Source organism: Rana temporaria, chromosome 5 (genome assembly GCF_905171775.1).
Source record: "Rana temporaria chromosome 5, aRanTem1.1, whole genome shotgun sequence".
Lineage (NCBI taxonomy): Eukaryota > Metazoa > Chordata > Amphibia > Anura > Ranidae > Rana > Rana temporaria.
The window spans coordinates 240962156-240980705 of record NC_053493.1 but is presented as its reverse complement, the minus strand read 5'-3'; the positions used below and the strand labels follow the sequence as shown (position 1 = coordinate 240980705).

General features: G+C 47.0%; 1 protein-coding gene across 1 annotated transcript; it reads right to left on the bottom strand.

The window, feature by feature from the left end:
- Positions 1 to 1470: 1470 nt before the first annotated feature.
- Positions 1471 to 18534, bottom strand: PSMG4 (proteasome assembly chaperone 4). The gene is made up of 3 exons (XM_040353644.1): positions 18302 to 18534; positions 5103 to 5178; positions 1471 to 1930 (listed from the first exon to the last, which is right to left on the bottom strand). The coding sequence occupies exons 1-3, from the start codon at positions 18464 to 18466 to the stop codon at positions 1809 to 1811; spliced, it is 363 nt and encodes a 120-aa protein (XP_040209578.1). The 5' UTR covers positions 18467 to 18534; the 3' UTR covers positions 1471 to 1808.
- Positions 18535 to 18550: the final 16 nt, after the last annotated feature.

Genomic DNA, 18550 nt, shown 5'->3' with positions numbered 1-18550 from the left:
GTAGTATTAAAAACAGGAGGAGGGTGGGCTGCCCTATGCGTGATGAGTGAAATGCTCAAACACTCCCCCTCCCCCAAATGCATGTGGGAATGCGAGTTCCTGCTATGCAGAGTTGTGAACAGGGCTCGACAGCTGAGTGTTTGTCCACTCCCTTCTATGTACTTGTATAAAAATGGCCATACACTATGCAATCTGATTGTGTATTTAGTGAACGATATTCACTGATTGATTGCACTTCATTTAAAAAATGTGAAGCTGGGAATGGGAGGGTGGATGATGCAGGGTGTGTACTAATGAGGTCAGCTGGTCAACTCCTTCCTGTGTCATGACCTACAGTCTGATCAAGTAGGAGGATATTACTAATGGAACCATCTAGATACATGGATGAGCAAAAGAAAAGTAAGTGGCTGTAGATTTAAAGGAGTTGTAAAGGTAAAAAAAAAAAAAAAAAAAAATTCCCTAAATAGCTCATCCTTCGATTTTGCTTTTAAATGTTCTTGTTTCTTCTGAGAAATCCTCACTTCCTGTTCTTCTGTCTGTAACTACACACAGTAATGAAAGGCTTTCTCCCTGGTGTGGAGAAAGCCTCTTGAGGGGGAGGGGACGAGCCGGAGGGTCAGGACGCTCTCTACTTTGCAGATGGAGAAAGGAGCTGTGTGTTAGTGGGCATCCTGACTCTCCTGCTCGCCCCCTCACGAGGCTTTCTCCACACCAGGGAGAAAGCCTTGCATTACTGTGTGGAGTTACAGACAGAAGAACAGGAAGTGAGGATTTCTCAGAAGAAATAAGGACATTTAAATGCAAAAATGGAAGGATGAGGTAAGTGAAGGAAGCTATTTAGGGAAAAAATTGTCTTCAAGCATGTATACTTAATATTGCACAGTTAACAAACTACCTAATCAGGTCTAATGCAGGTGAACACATCACATCTACCCTGCTACTATGACAAAATACAATTTCCATGGGAATTGTAGCAGTAGGGGAATGACAGACCAAGAGACTATTGTGTTGCCATTGGCAGAGTAAGGCCATCAGAGGCTGGACAGACCAGGAGTCTACTGGCCTGTCACTTATACGTGTTATAGTTGGTGGGTCAGACCAGGAGTCGTTAGAAGACTCCTGGGTCCGCCCACTACAGCAAATGGGGATGTAATGACATCACTGCTTCCTGAAAATAGAACTAAAGCAGGGAAGTTTCAGGACTGGTGGCATGGAGGATAGAAAGCACAGTTGCATAGAATGGATGAGAGGGGGAAAGATGCCTCTCATTATGGAAGCATATTTATATATTTCGATTGCTGAATATATAAATAGAACATATTCATTAAAAGATAATGGCCAGAGTTCAGCTTTAATGTAAGAAATATTACAAGGAAGTGTTAATGTTTTATAAACATTTTTATGTACAAATTAATAATCCTCTATGTACACAGGGGCAGGAATACTTCCCAAAAAACAGAAATAAAAAAATCACTGGATAACAGTAAAAGTTTTAATTCTGTGTTTTAGGATAAAATACAAAATAAGTCCTTCTATTTAAGTGGCATTTTTTTTTGCATAAAGAATGAGATCAAGTTTCAAAATAATCTTATTTGAAAATGTGAGCTTTATCCCTTGAATCCCCTAATACATTTAAATCTGGTAATAGGGGCTAATGTTATGCATTTGGTCTTTGGTACGTAATCAGCTTCTACTGGCTTCTTTTCCCAGCACTCTCTGCTGCTCCTCATTGACTTCCAATGACCGTGATGGCGCTGTAGATCTGCACAGGCAGGGTTAGGTACCTGGTCAGTGTAACATTCTGTCCTTTAAAACTTTTCAGGAAAGGTCTCCATTTCCTGCTTGATTCGTTTCTCGATCAGCAACAATAGCTGGCTGTCAGTTGTTGGAATGCTGATGCTAACAAACACTTGCTTTTTAGTCTTCATTGCTGCAAATAAAAAAAAATAGATTACTTCCCCTTTCTTATTTTGTGCCAGCTAGGAGCCTACATTAACAAGTTTTGCAGCGTGATCAAGTCCCCTTTCACAATATAAATGCTACATTAAAGGAGTTCTCTGACCTAAAACTTTTAACCCCCGCTGTGCCCGGGCTGTAAAAAAAATAGAAAATAAACTTTCACTTACCTGCCTACGATCCCCCGTTGTTCCGATATCGCCGTCCCGTTCTCCGGTCCCGGTCTCTTCCGCTTCCTGTGTGTCGGTGACTCATAGTGCGCTCAGCCTATCAGTGGCCGCGACGGGACATTGCTGCGGCCGCTGATAGGCTGAGCGCACTATGAGTCACCGACACACAGGAAGCGGAAGGGGCCCGGGACCGGAGAACGGGACGGCGATATCGGAACAACGGGGGATCGTAGGCAGGTAAGTGAAAGTTTATTTTCTATTTTTTTACAGCCCGGGCACAGCGGGGGTTAAAAGTTTTAGGTCAGAGAACTCCTTTAATGCACTGGCTGGCAGCTCACCTTAAAAGGGGTTGTAAAGGTACAATTTTTTTTCCTAAATAGCTTCCTTTACCTTAGTGCAGTCCACCTTCACTTACCTCATCCTTCAATTTTGCTTTTAAATGTCCTTATTTCTTCTAAGAAATCCTCACTTCCTGTTCTTCTGTCTGTAACTCCACACAGTAATGCAAGGCTTTCTCCCTGGCGTGGAGTGTCGTGCTCGCCCCCTCCCTTGGCTCACAGGAGAGTCAGGATGCCCACTAGCACACAGCTCCTTTCTCTGCAACGTAGAGAGCATCCTGACTCTCCTGTAGTCTAAGGGAGGGGGCGAGCACGACACTCCACACCAGGGAGAAAGCCTTGCATTACTGTGTGTAGTTACAGACAGAAAAACAGGAAGTGATGATTTCTCAGAAGAAATAAGGACATTTAAAAGCAAAATGGAAGGATGAGGTAAGTGAAGGAGGACTGCACTAAGGTAAAAGGAAGCTATTTAGGGAAACATGTTACAAAGGTGAACGTATCCTCTTATCCTTATTGCTAGCACCTGAAATACCTGCCTGGTCCCGCCTGGCTATGCCCTCTCAACTATTAACTGACCACAGTTTATCATGGCTGCTGCGCCCTGATACCGTGGTCAGTTTGTGTGCCTCCATCATCTGCAGCTCCCCTATCCTCTCACCCCTCCCTGCCTGTCAGCTCCGTGTCCATGCCCATCCCCTTCTGCTGCTAAAATGACTGTCAATTATTTACACTATCCTCTGTTTATTAATGTAAGCTGCCCCAGTGTCTGTGCTTCATAAAAATAATGCAGCTATATACCTGATTTTAGAGCACAGCTAGGCACTTACGTGGCCCACCATCTCTCTCCTCCTCACCACCTAACTGACATCAATGGGAGATTCTTGTCCCCGCCCGCTGCAGCTGTCAGGCCGAGAGGGGAGAGAGATGGTGAGTCACATGAGCTCTAAAATCAGGTATATAGCTGCATTATTTTTATAAAGTCACAGACACTGGGGCAGCTCACATTAATAAACAGAAAAGGAGTGTAAAGTGTACATAGTGGGTTAACATCCACTTTAATTTCCAACACCTACAAACTGCACCAGGATTTGGTGCTCTGAAAATTAAATTAAAGACACTAAGGGTCGGTGTTGATAGGCTATTGTTTGCTTCAGAACAGATTTTTTTTCCCCAATAAAAGTCTATAGGGCTGCAGAAAAAAGGTCAACTCCACCTGCAATGAATGCTGATGAATTGAATGCTCAAACCGATGCCAAAAAGTACACTGCATTTACCCATGCAAGATCTTTCATATTAATTGGCCTGCACATCCAAGAAAAGCTCTTTCAGACTTTTGGATTGGTTGCACAATAACCACAGATCTGTAGCTAATTTGCCATGAGTTAATCAAAAGTAAAGTCAGTCTAAATGAACCAATCTGTCATAAAAAACAAATAGCTGATGTACAAGCAGATTTTGCCCTCCATGCTTAATGGAAACAAAGTGTGTACGTGGGCTATTAACTTTCTGGTGTGGGCTGACAACACTGCCACACTTTAATCCCAAGAATTGCCACCTCAGCCAGATTACTGAACTCTACCTATGCCCACCTAAATTCTGTCCTTTTCCAGATACAGTACTTACATTGATTCAGTTTACATCAAAGCAATGTTGCTTTACTTTCCAAAGCTGGTCCACACACCGTGTGCAGGTAAAAGGCTCTTGGGAGATATAGTCCTAGGGGGTATGTCTACATCAGTGTTTCTCAATTTGTCCTCAAGGCGCCCCAACAGGTCATGTGTTTAGGATTTCCCTCAGATGAAACGGGTCTGGTAATTACTAGAGCAGTGAAACTGATCAAATCACCTGTGCAAAATAATGGAAAACCTAAAAACATGACCTGTTGGTGCGCCTTAAAGTGGAGGTTCACCCAAAAACTAAATTTTTAACATTAGATTGAGGCTCATTTTGGGAAGCAGAATCGGGTGTTTTTTTTAAATCGAAGCGGTACTTACCGTTTTAGAGATAGATCTTCTCCACCGCTTCCGGGTATGGGCTGTGGGACTGGGCGTTCCTACTTGATTGACAGGCTTCCGACGGTCGCATACATCGCGTCACGATTTTCCGAAAGTAGCTGAACGTCGGTGCACAGGCACCGTATAGAGCTGCACCGACTTTCGGCTACTCGTGACGCGATGTATGCGACCGTCGGAAGCCTGTCAAATAGGAACGCCCAGTCCCGAAGACCATACCCGGAAGCGGCGGAGAAGATCGTTCTCTAAAACCGTAAGTACTGCTTAGATTTTCAACAAAAACACCCGATTCCCCTAGACAAAATGAGCCTCAATCTAATGTTAAAAATTGTTTTTCGGGTGAACTCCCGCTTTAAAGGACTGGAGTTGAGAAACACTGGTCTACATCAATAAATGACCGAGGACCCCCTGCTGATTCTTTCTCCCAGCAGCTGCCTTAAAAGAATGTCGCAAGCCTGGTATTGATGTCACAGGAAGTAATAAAAGGAAAAAGCAGAAAATAACTGCTGGGACATTTTAGAGAGGGTGAGCGATGTTTGGGGGTAAATCTGGTCATTTCTAAAGGCTCCATGTAGCTGGTGGACAAAGAAAAAACAAAGTTGTAAATAAAGTAACATACATACCCAACCTCTGTGCAAAAGAACTTGAAGTAGGATCAGACTTGTCTCCAAGTATCAAAGTAGACAATGGTACCGTGTCCTATAAAATAAAAATTAAAAAATTTTTTTTTTTTGCTCAATGATCAAATGGCCAACCTGTAAAATAATCAAACCTATTTTAAAAATACGTTTTACTTGGACCCCATTCACACTGGGGCGAATTTGGCGTTAAAAAAGTCCCCTCAATGGGAAGGGGGCTTTAGGAGCGCTTCTAAAGCGCTGCAAAGAAGCTGCTTGCAGGACTTTTTTGATGCCCTGCCAGCGCAGCACCTCAGTGTGAAAGCACTCAGGCTTTCACATTGGGATTGCAGATGCAGCTTTTTTAAGCGCTTTAACGCTAAGACCCCTTTCACACTGGGGCGTTTTTTAGGAGCTTTAGTGTGAAAGCACTCAGGCTTTTACATTGGGACTGCAAATGCAGCTTCTTTCAGTCGCTTTTTCTAGTGCTAAAGCGCCTGAAAATCGCTCCAGTGTGAAAGGGGTCTTAAAGCCCCTTTCACACTGGTGGAGTTGCTCTCTCAGCAGGGGATCTCACTGCTGATCAGACAGAAGACAATAATAGCATCCTCATTTTTCTGAGGGTCACTTTCCTTTAACCACTTAAGGACCACCTCCTGCACATATACGTCGGCAGAATGGCACGGCTGGGCACATGTACGTCCTGTACTAGTACCCAGCCGTGGGGCGCGGGCCCGCGACCCGATCGCCGCTGGAGTCCCGCGATCGGTCCCCGGAGCTGAAGAACGGGGAGAGCCGTGTATAAACACGGCTTCCCCGTTCTTCACTGTGGCGGCTGCATCGATCGTGTCATCCCTTTTATAGGGAATCACAATCGATGATGTCACACCTACAGCCACACCCCCCTACAGTTGGAAACACACTTCAGGTCACACATAACCCCATTAGCGCCCCCTGTGGTTAACTCCCAAACTGCAACTGTCATTTTCACAGTAAACAATGCATTTTAAATGCATTTTTTGCTGTGAAAATGACAATGGTCCCAAAAATGTGTCAAAATTGTCCGAAGTGTCCGCCATAATGTCGCAGTCATGAAAAAATAAAATCGCTGATCGCCGCCATTAGTAGTAAAACAATTTTTTTTTTTATAAAAATGCAATAAAACTATCCCCTATTTTGTAAACGCTATAAATTTTGCGCAAACCAATCGATAAACGCTTATTGCGATTTTTTTTACCAAAAATAGGTAGAAGAATACGTATCGGCCGAAAACTGAGGGAAAAAAAATGTTTTTTTTTATATATTTTTGGGGGATATTTATTATAGCAAAAAGTAAAAAATATTGCATTTTTTTTCAAAATTGTCGCTCTATTTTTGTTTATAGCGCAAAAAATAAAAACCGCAGAGGTGATCAAATACCACCAAAAGAAAGCTCTATTTGTGGGAAAAAAAGGATGCCAATTTTGTTTGGGAGCCACGTCGCACGACCACGCAATTGTCAGTTAAAGCGACGCAGTGCCGAATCGCAAAAAGGGGCAAGGTCCTTTAGCTACATTTTGGTCCAGGTCTTAAGTGGTTAAAGCACAATAGGGCAATTCATTTGATTCCTCCTTCACAAATCTATAACTGTTCTCTTACTCACAAAGCATAGATCAGTGGCAGGATTTAAGAATCTTATTACAAATGGCTGACTTGTAAGTATACCATGCAAATCAATCATTCTTAGCACAGCCAAAGCTTTGTTGGAGGTGCGGTATAGACAGGATTACTGGACATCACTAATCCCTAAGCAATACTCTTATGCCGCGTACACATTACCGTTCTTAATGTTATGGAATAAAACAATGTTTTTCTCAATGCGATTCCTCTCAAGCCTGCCTTGCATACACACGATCGTGATAAAAAATGCTCAAGCAAAGCACGGTGACGTACAACGGCACTATAAAGGGGAAGTTCCATTCAAATGGAGCCACCCTTTGGGCCAATTATGCTAATTTCCCTTCTCATAACTTGCTTCTGAGCACGCGCGTTTCCCCCCCCCCCCCACCCGTCAAAGCGCACACATGACCGTTTTTCAGACATGAAAAACCGATGAGAAAAAAAATTGTTATAAATTTTTAATGGCCATTTTTCTCAACGAGAATGCTCTGAAGCCTACACACGACCATTTTTAACGACCAATTTAAAAAAAAATCTTAATTTTTCTCGTCATGAAAAACGGTCCTGTGTACGCGGCTTTAGAGATGAGCATTCTAATGCTCCGTACACACAAGCTGAAAAATCGGACGACAGATCGTCCGACTTTTTTCACTTACTAGTTGCAAGTAGAAATTGAATAGGTTACCAAAGTCCCGAAAAAAATAAAAATCGGAAGTGATGTAACGTGTTGTAATGCATTTGTATTGCATTTTCAGACAACTGTACTGACTAATTGAAAATCGTATAATCTGGTATCGTGCGAGGAAATTTTTCGTGCTTGTCCAATTGAATAATATCAGATGAACGGTCGTGATCGGCTCCCGAAAGCGGTATTTTTCCGTCCGATTTTCGGATTCGTGTAATCGGGCCATTCGATTACACCCTTTCCCTTTTCCATTCCCTTTCAGCTAGAGACCTACTCGTTTTATGTAATATTTTACGAAATTACAACATCTAAATCAGAGAAAAGGGCTTTAACCCCTTCCCGCCGAGCGTACGCATATATGCGTCCTCGGCTTTAGGGGGTTATACCAGGATGAGGCCTGCAGCTGCTGTTATACCGGAGGAGCGGGAGGGGACATCCCCCGCCATCCCGCGGTTCCGACTGGTCCTACCATTCCAATCCGACACTTCCGGTGCTTTGTGACAGACTGCAAACGGCTTCATTCCAGTCTCCTAAATGTAAATACGGAAGCGACATCACAACGTCACTTCCGGTTTACTCGGCTGCCAATGGCGCAGGATTTAAAAAAAAAAAAAAAAAAACACCACAGTATTCAGAATCGCCGTTTTCAGCGATCTGAATAATTTGAAGTGTAAAGGAGGGATTGGCGGTCTTTTAGACCCCCGATCCCTCCATAAAGAGAACCTGTCACCGCCTATTACTGTCACAAGGGATGTTTACATCAGGGGTTGACAAATTTGCTTGGAATCTAGGAGCCAGCTAAAAAAGTTAGGAGCCAGAAAACGCGCCCCGTCCCGAAGAGCTTGCACGCAGAAGCGAACACATACGTGAGCAGCGACCGCATACGTAAACGGTGTTCAAACCACACATGTGAGGTATCGCCGCGATTGGTAGAGTGAGAGCAATAATTCTAGCACTAGACCTCCTCTGTAACTCAAAACATGCAACCTGTAGAATTTTTTTAAACGTTGCCTATGGAGATTTTAAAGGGTAAAAGTTTGTCGCCATTCCATGAGCGGGCGCAATTTTGAAGCGTGACATGTTGGGTATCAATTTACTCGGCGTAACATTATCTTTCATAATATAAAAAAGTGTAATTTTTTTCCCAAAAAGTGCGCTTGTAAGACCGCTGCGCAAATACGGCGTAACAAAGTATTGCAACGATCGCCATTTTATTCTCTAGGGTGTTAGGATAAAATATATATAATGTTTGGGAGTTCTAATTAGAGGGAAGAAGATGGCAGTGAAAATAGTGAAAAATGACATTAGAATTGCTGTTTAACTTGTAATGCTTAACTTGTAATACCAACAGCCACCACCAGATGGCGTCAGCTCACATCTGGTGGTAATAACTCACCACCAGATGGCGCCCGGGATTTGTCGAGCCCTGCCCTATACCAATGTTTCTCAACTTCAGTCCTTCCCCAATAGGTCATGTTTTCAGGATTTCCCCTTAGAGGAAACAGCTGTGGTAATTATTAAGGCAGTGAAACTGATCAAATCACCTGTGCAAAATAATGGAAAGCCTAAAAACATGACCTGTTGGGAGGTACTTGAGGACTGGAGTTGAGATACATTGCCCTATACCACCTCTTTAAAAGTTTAGAATTGGTCTCTTGTATTTTAAAGCAGATACAGAGGGCGTGCATTAGTCTCAGTCCCTGGTATGGGAAAAATGAGCACTCCCATCTGTTTCCCACCCCTACGTCTGTTATAGTCAAGTAACCTCCATGCTTCCTCACTATACGTTTCCTTAATAGACTCCATCTTAAACAAGTTGTTGTTTAAATGGAAAATCTACTTAGATTTCTGCTTTTCCCTTTAGATCAAGCTTTCCTATAAGTAACATGCTAAGCACCCAGCTTTCTAACACACCATGAGGATTTCATTTCTGTTGGCAAGGACCGACTAGAGAAAATGGATCTACAAAAGCTGGTTGCCTGGTTGCATTTCCTGTACAAATGTACAGTGCATCCGGAAAGTATTCACAGTGCTTCACTTTTTTCCACATTTGCGGTGACACACCGCTACACTGATCTCGGTAAAGAGCCTCCGACGGAGGCTCTTTACCACGTGATCAGCCGTGTCCAATCACAGCTGATCACGATGTAAACAGGAAGCGTCCTTGGCTCTTCCTCACTCACGTCTGACAGAGGAAAGCCGATCAGCGGCTCTCCAGACAGGGGGGGGGGGGGGGGGGTTTGCGCCGATTATTCATCAGCACAGCCCCCCCCTCGGATGCCCACACTGGACCACCAGGGAAGCCTTCAAATAGAGAAATGATAGTCACCGCTCCAGGTGGGTATGTGGATGAATCCGTGTCCTCTCAGAGAAACCCAGGTGCCGGCAATCCACAAAGCAAATCTAGAAAGAAATGTTTGGACAGCCGCACTCTGAAGAAACTTCTCGGTTGCCTTTTATTGGAAAACGCCACACATCACAGCAAAAAAAAAAATGGGGGTATACAGCTAATGTGTTTCACACCATTGGTTAGTGCTTACTCATAGCATGAGCTATGAGTAAGCACTAACCAATAGTGTGAAACGCGTCAGCTGTATACCCCCATTTTTTTGCTGTGATGTGTGGCGTTTACCAATAAAAGGCAACCGAGAAGTTTCTTCAGAGTGCGGCTGTCCAAACATTTCTTTCTACATTTGGGAAGCCTTCAAACATGTGGATGGCCAGGTACATCCCCCATGGCCATACAAATGTTTCAAAACATACCAATCGTTGCCCACAAATGAGCACTGACTGGCACCATAATAGTACAGTAGTAAAAACAGTGATGCCCAGCAATGCCACCCACCAGTAATCCGTGCCACTTATGAGTGCCCATCCGTGGCCACCCATCAGTGCCACCCATCAGTGCCCATCATCGGTGCCAGTCAGTGCAGCCATATCAGTGCCTGTCATTGAAGAAGAAAACGTAATTTTATTTTGGTTTGTAAATAAACAGAAACAAATAAAAACTTTTTTTATTTTTCGGTCTTTTTTTTTTATTCGTTGCACAACAAACAAAAACCATAGGAGGTGATCAAATACCACAAAAAGAAAGCTCTATTTGTGGGAACAAAATTATAAAAAAAATTGATTGGGTACAGTGTTGCATGACCGCGCAATTGTCATTCAAATTGCGACAGCGCTGAAAGCTGAAAATTGGCTTGGGCAGGAAGGTGCGTAAGTGCCTGGTATGGAAGTGGTTAAATAACAGTTCAAATACTTGTGTTCTTACAGATTCTACTACCAAGTCATCTCTGCAAAACAAAAATATCTGTTATGACAGGCTTTAAAGCGAACCTTCATCCCCACACCCTCCTTTCACAGAAATACCAATAGTTTTCTTTTGCAAATGCTTTTTTTCCGTTTTAATTTGTACAGGCCCCTCACTTTTGGCATTCTCACCTTGAATGATGTACACCCTGCTCCCCGAAGCCTCCTCAGATACTTGTGTCATGCATTCCAAGAGGTTTTGAGGCAATTTAGAACACTGAACATGCAACGCCTCACTGGGGGCCGGTTTCAAGAGACATCATGCTCCAGATACTGTAACTTCAGCAAAGAAGTTGATGGGCGGAGGACCCGGTGCGTGAGGGATGAAGCAACAGATCAACAATGGATTTGCTGGGCATGCATTTTTATTTAACATACCACAGCAAAAAAGAGGGGTTTAAAAAAGAAACCTTATGCAAAGTCCTGAAGTTCCTCTATAAATATGGAATCTGTGGCTCCTGAAAGTAGTCAGTCACTGCAGCATCCTGGAAGAAACACGAATGAGGCATCTTGAGTTCCCTTTGACGTCAGCTGTGGCATGCATATTCTAAGCCTGCGACTTAAACTTATTCAAACCAAAGAAAGCCAAGAAGCTAGCAATGGCAGCCTCCACAGTTATCTCAGCACAGGTTTCTTCTAATTCTAATCCCGACAATGTAGTCTCCATTTTTATTTTGTTTTTTTTTTTGCTATGAGATGCTAGTCTTAGCAGAATCCACTAGATGGAGCCAACCACCATAATAAAAGCTGCATAGTTGGTGGCTAAAAAAGGTAAAGCTTGTCATAAAGCAAAAACAAAATTAAGCCAAGAGACTTAAAGCGGAGGTCCGGTTTCACGCACTGCCGCTGCTGGCTTTTATTAATAGGACATTTACCTGTCCTGGTGTCCAGCGTTGTTGGCATCGCAGCTGATGTTTTCATGTTTTCATCAGCTGTCGGGTGCTGCCGCCGCCATTGCAGGTAGGGGGAACCTCCCGGCAGTGTAGCCTTTTGGCTTCACACCGAGAACCCTACTGCACATGCGCGAGGCCCGCTCCTCTCTCATACTGACCCCGGAAAGGAGGAGGGAGCCCCAGCCGTGATGTCAATATCCACAGCTGAGGCTCCCATAAGTGGGAAAGGGTACCTGTCCCCCCTCCCGCCTGAAAGGTGCCAATGATGAGCTGAATTTCCAATATTGGGTGGAACTCCGCTTTAAAACCAGAGTTCCAGCCGAAATATGATTTAAAGTGATATTACAGGTTACATTTTTTTAAATAACATACTTACCTTCACTGTGCAGTTCGTTTTGCACAAAGTGGCCCCCATCGTCCTCTTCTGGGGTTCCACAGTGGCTCCTCCCTGCATTAGCTAACCCCCTCTGGGAAGCTCTCTCCCGAAGGGGTTACCTTGCGGGCGCGCTCCTGTGTTATACACTCGGCGTCCGTAGACGCCAAGTGTATGACTCAGCCCTGCCCCACCGGCGGTCGCATCATTGGATTTGATTGACATCAGTGGGAGCCAATGGGTGCGCTGCTATCAATCTATTCAATGAAGAGCCGAGAAGCGGTGGAGAGTAGAGGTCGACCGATATATCGGACACTGCAAGGCGTTTTTTCACCTTAAGGCATAGGATGCCTTAAGGTGAAAAAACACGAGGGTTTACAATCCCTTTAAGATAAAAATACACCTAGAAAACTATTCCTAGTTTTCTATTTGTGCAGCATCATTTTCTTACTTTGGGAAGTTCCTGCAGAGCGTGGCCATCTCCATTGTGGGCATCTGAAGCCAGTGTCCTCCTTCCTGGATTCCGTGCATGCTGGCTACCCAGCATGCACCTACCGATCTCACGCATGTGTGGTGCAATCTTGGTTAGCTTGCCACGGCAAATGTTAAATATTACGGGAGCAGTGCCATCCCAAGCTGACCACGATCTCCCAGGACCCAATGCTGTCCATGGCCGCTAAAGGAGAAAGTGAAATTAGATACATGCTTAAATCAGGCAAGTGAACAGAAAAAAAATATATATATTATATATATATCTATCTATCTAATAATCGGCAATTCGTTTTAAGGATGCACATTAGTGCTGCATGGTGGGGAGTAAAAAACGTGGGTGGAACTCCGCTTTAATGAAGTAATGGACGACCACATGGAAAACATACTCCAGTTATTTGAAAATGTGATGAAGGATATAAAGCAACTGGCCACTATAAGGGAATTTATTGAACAGTTTGTTTGCCCAGAGCTGTCACATAGAGTGGGTCATGTGCTCCACCATGCTCAAGTATTTGGGGGGGGGGGGGGGGTAAAAGAAATGTATGTGCTTCTAGAGAGGTTGGCATTAAAGTGGTTGTTAAGGCACTTTTATAAAAAGCTCCCATCCCCTCTGTCTTACAACAATAAGTTCCCCTGTGCCGGTGTTCTATAATAAATATGCTTATCTGTACCCATAACACAACAGCGGCTCCCTGTAAACATGCGACTCCTCGCCTCTCCGCTGCCCGGCTAACAGTTCCAGTGGGCAGGGCCAAACTCTGCTGCTGACATCAGCCGGAGAGGAGAGAGCGAGCGCAGAGTCGTCACATGATCGCAGGGAGCCGCTGTGTTATCAGTACAGATAAGCATATTTATTAGGGTTGCACGGATACTAGCCATTTTCACGAGTATCGGTACTCGCGAAAAAGCTCCGATGCCGTAAACCGGTACTGGAAGCGACATCGCTAGGGAGTGGACCGCCTCCTCCTCCTCCCCTCCGGACAGTTTCATCAACGCCTCCTCCTCCTATTGGCATCACTAGGTGCCGGCCTGCCTGTCCTAACTGCCCACAAGCCTTGTCTTCTCGCTGCACACCTCCCTCCTCCAGCTCTGACTCCCGGCCATACAAAGCGCTGGATCTGCGCTCTCCCTGGCTGGATGCTGAGGCTCTGTGTGTAGACACTGTACGGGTGGTTGCACTGAGCAACGGGGCTCTCTCCCTCCTCCGTGAGGAGGTGGGTGATAAATACTAAGGGTCCTTTTACATGGGCGGACCGTGACCTTGCATATTGGTGGACGGTAACCAGGGCCAGATTGCAAGCACCGTCCAACTGCACAACATGTTGAGGATACCTGGGGTTGAGCATTTATATATTTGTGGTCAATAAATACTGCCACCAATGTGAACTGGGCCTATGGGGTAGACTTGCAAAGTATACAGCCTATTTTTACTTTAGCAAGGGGATATTCCCCAGATTTTAGCGAGCTTGGTGAAATTTCAACACCCAATCGCCTACAACAAAACTAAATAAACAGCATTTTTTTCTTGCACATGATTGGATGATGGATGTTACCACCTTGACTAAGCTCTGGGGAGAAATTCCCCTGCAAAGTGAACAGTCTATTTGCCTTTAGTAAATCACCTCCATGTGTGGCAGCGCGATAGGATTCATTACTGTGTGGTGCAAAATTGCAACATGGCATCTTTGTCAGGGTACAGCAGTGAGGCAATAGGACGTAAGGCACATGGGCTGTGAATGAGCCCCTCCATCCCTCATCAGTCCGGGGTGCGTCTATGTAAACAAGCCCCTAGCCCTCATCAGTCCGGGGTGCGTCTATGTAAACAAGCCCCTAGCCCTCATCAGTCCGGGGTGCGTCTATGTAAACAAGCCCTCATCAATCCGGAGTGCGTCTATGTAAACAAGCCCCTAGCCCTCATCAGTCCGGGGTGCGTCTATGTAAACAAGCCCCTAGCCCTCATCAGTCCGGGGTGCGTCTATGTAAACAAGCCCTCATCAATCCGGAGTGCGTCTATGTAAACAAGCCCCTAGCCCTCATCAGTCCGGGGTGCGTCTATGTAAACAAGCCCCTAGCCCTCATCAGTCCAGAGTGCGTCTATGTAAACAAGCCCCTAGCCCTCATCAGTCCGGGGTGCGTCTATGTAAACAAGCCCCTAGCCCTCATCAATCCGGGGTGCGTCTATGTAAACAAGCCCTCATCAATCCGGGGTGCGTCTATGCAAACGAGCCCCTAGCCCTCATCAGTCCGGGGTGCGTCTATGCAAACGAGCCCCTAGCCCTCATCAGTCCGGGGTGCGTCTATGCAAACGAGCCCCTAGCCCTCATCAGTCCGGGGTGCGTCTATGTAAACGAGCCCCTAGCCCTCATCAGTCCGGGGTGCGTCTATGCAAACGAGCCCCTAGCCCTCATCAGTCCGGGGTGCGTCTATGTAAACGAGCCCCTAGCCCTCATCAGTCCGGGGTGCGTCTATGTAAACGAGCCCCTAGCCCTCATCAGTCCGGGGTGCGTCTATGTAAACAAGCCCCTAGCCCTCATCAGTCCGGGGTGCGTCTATGCAAACAAGCCCCTAGCCCTCATCAGTCCGGGGTGCGTCTATGCAAACAAGCCCTCATCAGTCCGGGGTGCGTCTATGCAAACAAGCCCTCATCAGTCCGGGGTGCGTCTATGCAAACAAGCCCTCATCAGTCCGGGGTGCGTCTATGCAAACAAGCCCTCATCAGTCCGGGGTGCGTCTATGCAAACAAGCCCTCATCAGTCCGGGGTGCGTCTATGCAAACAAGCCCTCATCAGTCCGGGGTGCGTCTATGCAAACAAGCCCTCATCAGTCCGGGGTGCGTCTATGCAAACAAGCCCTCATCAGTCCGGGGTGCGTCTATGCAAACAAGCCCTCATCAGTCCGGGGTGCGTCTATGCAAACAAGCCCTCATCAGTCCGGGGTGCGTCTATGCAAACAAGCCCTCATCAGTCCGGGGTGCGTCTATGCAAACAAGCCCTCATCAGTCCGGGGTGCGTCTATGTAAACAAGCCCTTAGCCCACATCAGTCCGGGGTGCGTCTATGTAAACAAGCCCTCATCAGTCCGGGGTGCGTCTATGCAAACAAGCCCTTAGCCCACATCAGTCCGGGGTGCGTCTATGTAAACGAGCCCCTAGCCCTCATCAGTCCGGGGTGCGTCTATGTAAACGAGCCCCTCCATCCCTCATCAGTCCGGGGTGCGTCTATGTAAACAAGCCCTCATCAGTCCGGGGTGCGTCTATGTAAACAAGCCCTCATCAGTCCGGGGTGCGTCTATGTAAACAAGCCCTTAGCCCACATCAGTCCGGGGTGCGTCTATATAAACAAGCCCTTAGCCCACATCAGTCCGGGGTGCGTCTATGTAAACGAGCCCCTAGCCCTCATCAGTCCGGGGTGCGTCTATGTAAACGAGCCCCTCCATCCCTCATCAGTCCGGGGTGCGTCTATGTAAACGAGCCCCTCCATCCCTCATCAGTCCGGGGTGCGTCTATGTAACAAAGCCCTTAGCCCACATCAGTCCGGGGTGCGTTTTCTATTATTTCGAAACTTCCCGTCACTGTGGCTGAAAACAAACGCCGATTTGACCCCACTGACGATAAGAACATCGAATGAACGTTCTTAAAGTTTTTTTTTTTTTTTTTGTTCTTAAAGGAAGACGTTGTTTAGCCACACTTTTTGTTTAAGGTTATTAACCGATCAAAACAATTAATCGCCCAAATAATCGATTATGAAAATAATCGTTAGCTGCAGCACTACTCTGGGCCCCTTTAAATTACACAGCCCCCCCACACCTCTGGACCCCTTTCCATTACACAGCCCCCCCGCACCTCTGGACCCCTTTCCATTACACAGCCCCCCCCCCCCACACCTCTGCACACCTCTGGACCCCTTTCCATTACACAGCCCCCCCCTACACCTCTGGACCCCTTTCCATTAAACAGCCCCCCCACACCTATGGACCCCCCTTTACATTAAGCACAGCCCCCCACGCCTCTGGACCCCTTTACATTAAGCACAGCCCCCCACGCCTCTGGACCCCTTTACATTAAGCACAGCCCCCCACGCCTCTGGACCCCTTTACATTAAGCACAGCCCCCCACGCCTCTGGACCCCTTTACATTAAGCACAGCTCCCCACACTTCTGGACCCTTTTACATTAAGCACAGCCCCCCACACTTCTGGACCCCTTTACATTAAGCACAGCCCCTCACACTTCTGGACCCCTTTACATTAAGCACAGCCCCTCACACTTCTGGACCCCTTTACATTAAGCACAGCCCCTCACACTTCTGGACCCCTTTACATATTGCACAACCCCCCACACTTCTGGACCCCCCTTTACATGAAGCACAGCTCCCCACACCTCTAGACCCCCCTTTACATGAAGCACAGCCCCCCACACCTCTAGACCCCCCTTCCTTCCGTCCTGACATCCGAGCCAAGGAGAAGGGAGTGGGGGGGACTTCAGTCCATGTGTTAGTGTGAGGTGGGTAGGAGGGGGGAGGAAGTGAGAGGGAGAGATGCCTCGCAGCTGTGGGAACAGAAACACCCCACAGCCAAGCAGCAAGCCAGTCACTGGAGCGGAGGTGAGAGAACCAGCAGTGACTCCCCAGCAGCACTAGCGCGGAGGAGGAGGAAGTGAAATCCTCCTCTGCTTTCAACGTGGGCAGTGACGTCACTGGTTGCCAGATGCCAAGCGGCTATAGCAACCAGTGATCAGTAGTAGGTGGAAGAGGTGGAGCCAGATCTATGGCAGCTCAGTCCATCCCTGTTCCCAGACTGTCACTTTCATTGCGGGACACTGTATTGTCCTGCAATGAAAGTGTCCTACTGCAGCCTCGCTCAAATCGGCACCAGGGCAGTCCGCCTGACAGTCCACCACACTTCTGGACCCCTTTACAATAAGCACAGCCCCCCACACTTCTGGACCCCTTTACAATAAGCACAGCCCCCCACACCTCTAGACCCCCCTTTACATGAAGCACAGCCCCCCACACCTCTAGACCCCCCTTACATGAAGCAGCCCCCCACACTTCTGGACCCCTTTACAATAAGCACAGCCCCCCACACCTCTAGACCCCCCTTACATGAAGCACAGCCCCCCACACTTCTGGACCCCTTTACAATAAGCACAGCCCCCCACACCTCTAGACCCCCCTTTACATGAAGCACAGCCCCCCACACCTCTAGACCCCCCTTTACATGAAGCACAGCCCCCCACACCTCTAGACCCCCCTTACATGAAGCACAGCCCCGCAAACTTCTGGACCCCTTTATATGAAGCACAGCCCCGCAAACTTCTGGACCCCTTTATATGAAGCACAGCCCCGCAAACTTCTGGACCCCTTTATTTACATGAAGCACAGCCCCCCACACTTCTGGACCCCTTTACATTAAGCACAGCCCCCCACACTTCTGGACCCCTTTACATTAAGCACAGCCCCCCACACTTCTGGACCCCCTTTACATTACACAGCCCCCCACACTTCTGGACCCCTTTACATTAAGCACAGCCCCCCACACTTCTGGACCCCTTTACATTAAGCACAGCCCCCCACACTTCTGGACCCCCTTTACATTACACAGCCCCCCACACTTCTGGACCCCTTTACATTAAGCACAGCCCCCCACACTTCTGGACCCCTTTACATTACACATCACTCTGGACCCCTGATACACGCCCCCCCCCCCCCAGTGTGTGGCACCCGGCCCCCACTTAGTACGCCACTGGATCCAAGTAATGCGAAGAGAGCCCAGTGTCGGCTCCCAGTAAGGACTCACATATCTGCTGCACATGGCCATCGCCAGGTTGCTCAGGCTGGGAGAGAAGCCGACCCACACTAGGAAGCAGTCCTGCAGGCTCATCACATGGAAATGCACCGCTCTGTCACAGAGCTTGTCGCTGAAGTTGTGTATAGAGATGGGACGAGGGTTACACTCCTCCATGTCTTCCACCCACCTGGCCGCGCTGCGCTTTTCTGCACGTCATCTGTCGCTGAAACACAGGACGCCATATTGGATGTGGGCGAG

Bases quoted from the DNA above. Each gene is read 5' to 3' on its own strand.
- PSMG4 (XM_040353644.1), bottom strand. From the start codon at position 18,466: ATGGAGGAGTGTAACCCTCGTCCCATCTCTATACACAACTTCAGCGAC. The intron at 5,179-18,301 runs GTGAGTCCTTAC...TTTATTTTATAG, and splicing joins TGGCCATGTGCAGCAGATAT to GACACGGTACCATTGTCTAC. The intron at 1,931-5,102 runs GTATGTATGTTA...TTTTATTTGCAG, and splicing joins TTCTTTTGCACAGAGGTTGG to CAATGAAGACTAAAAAGCAA.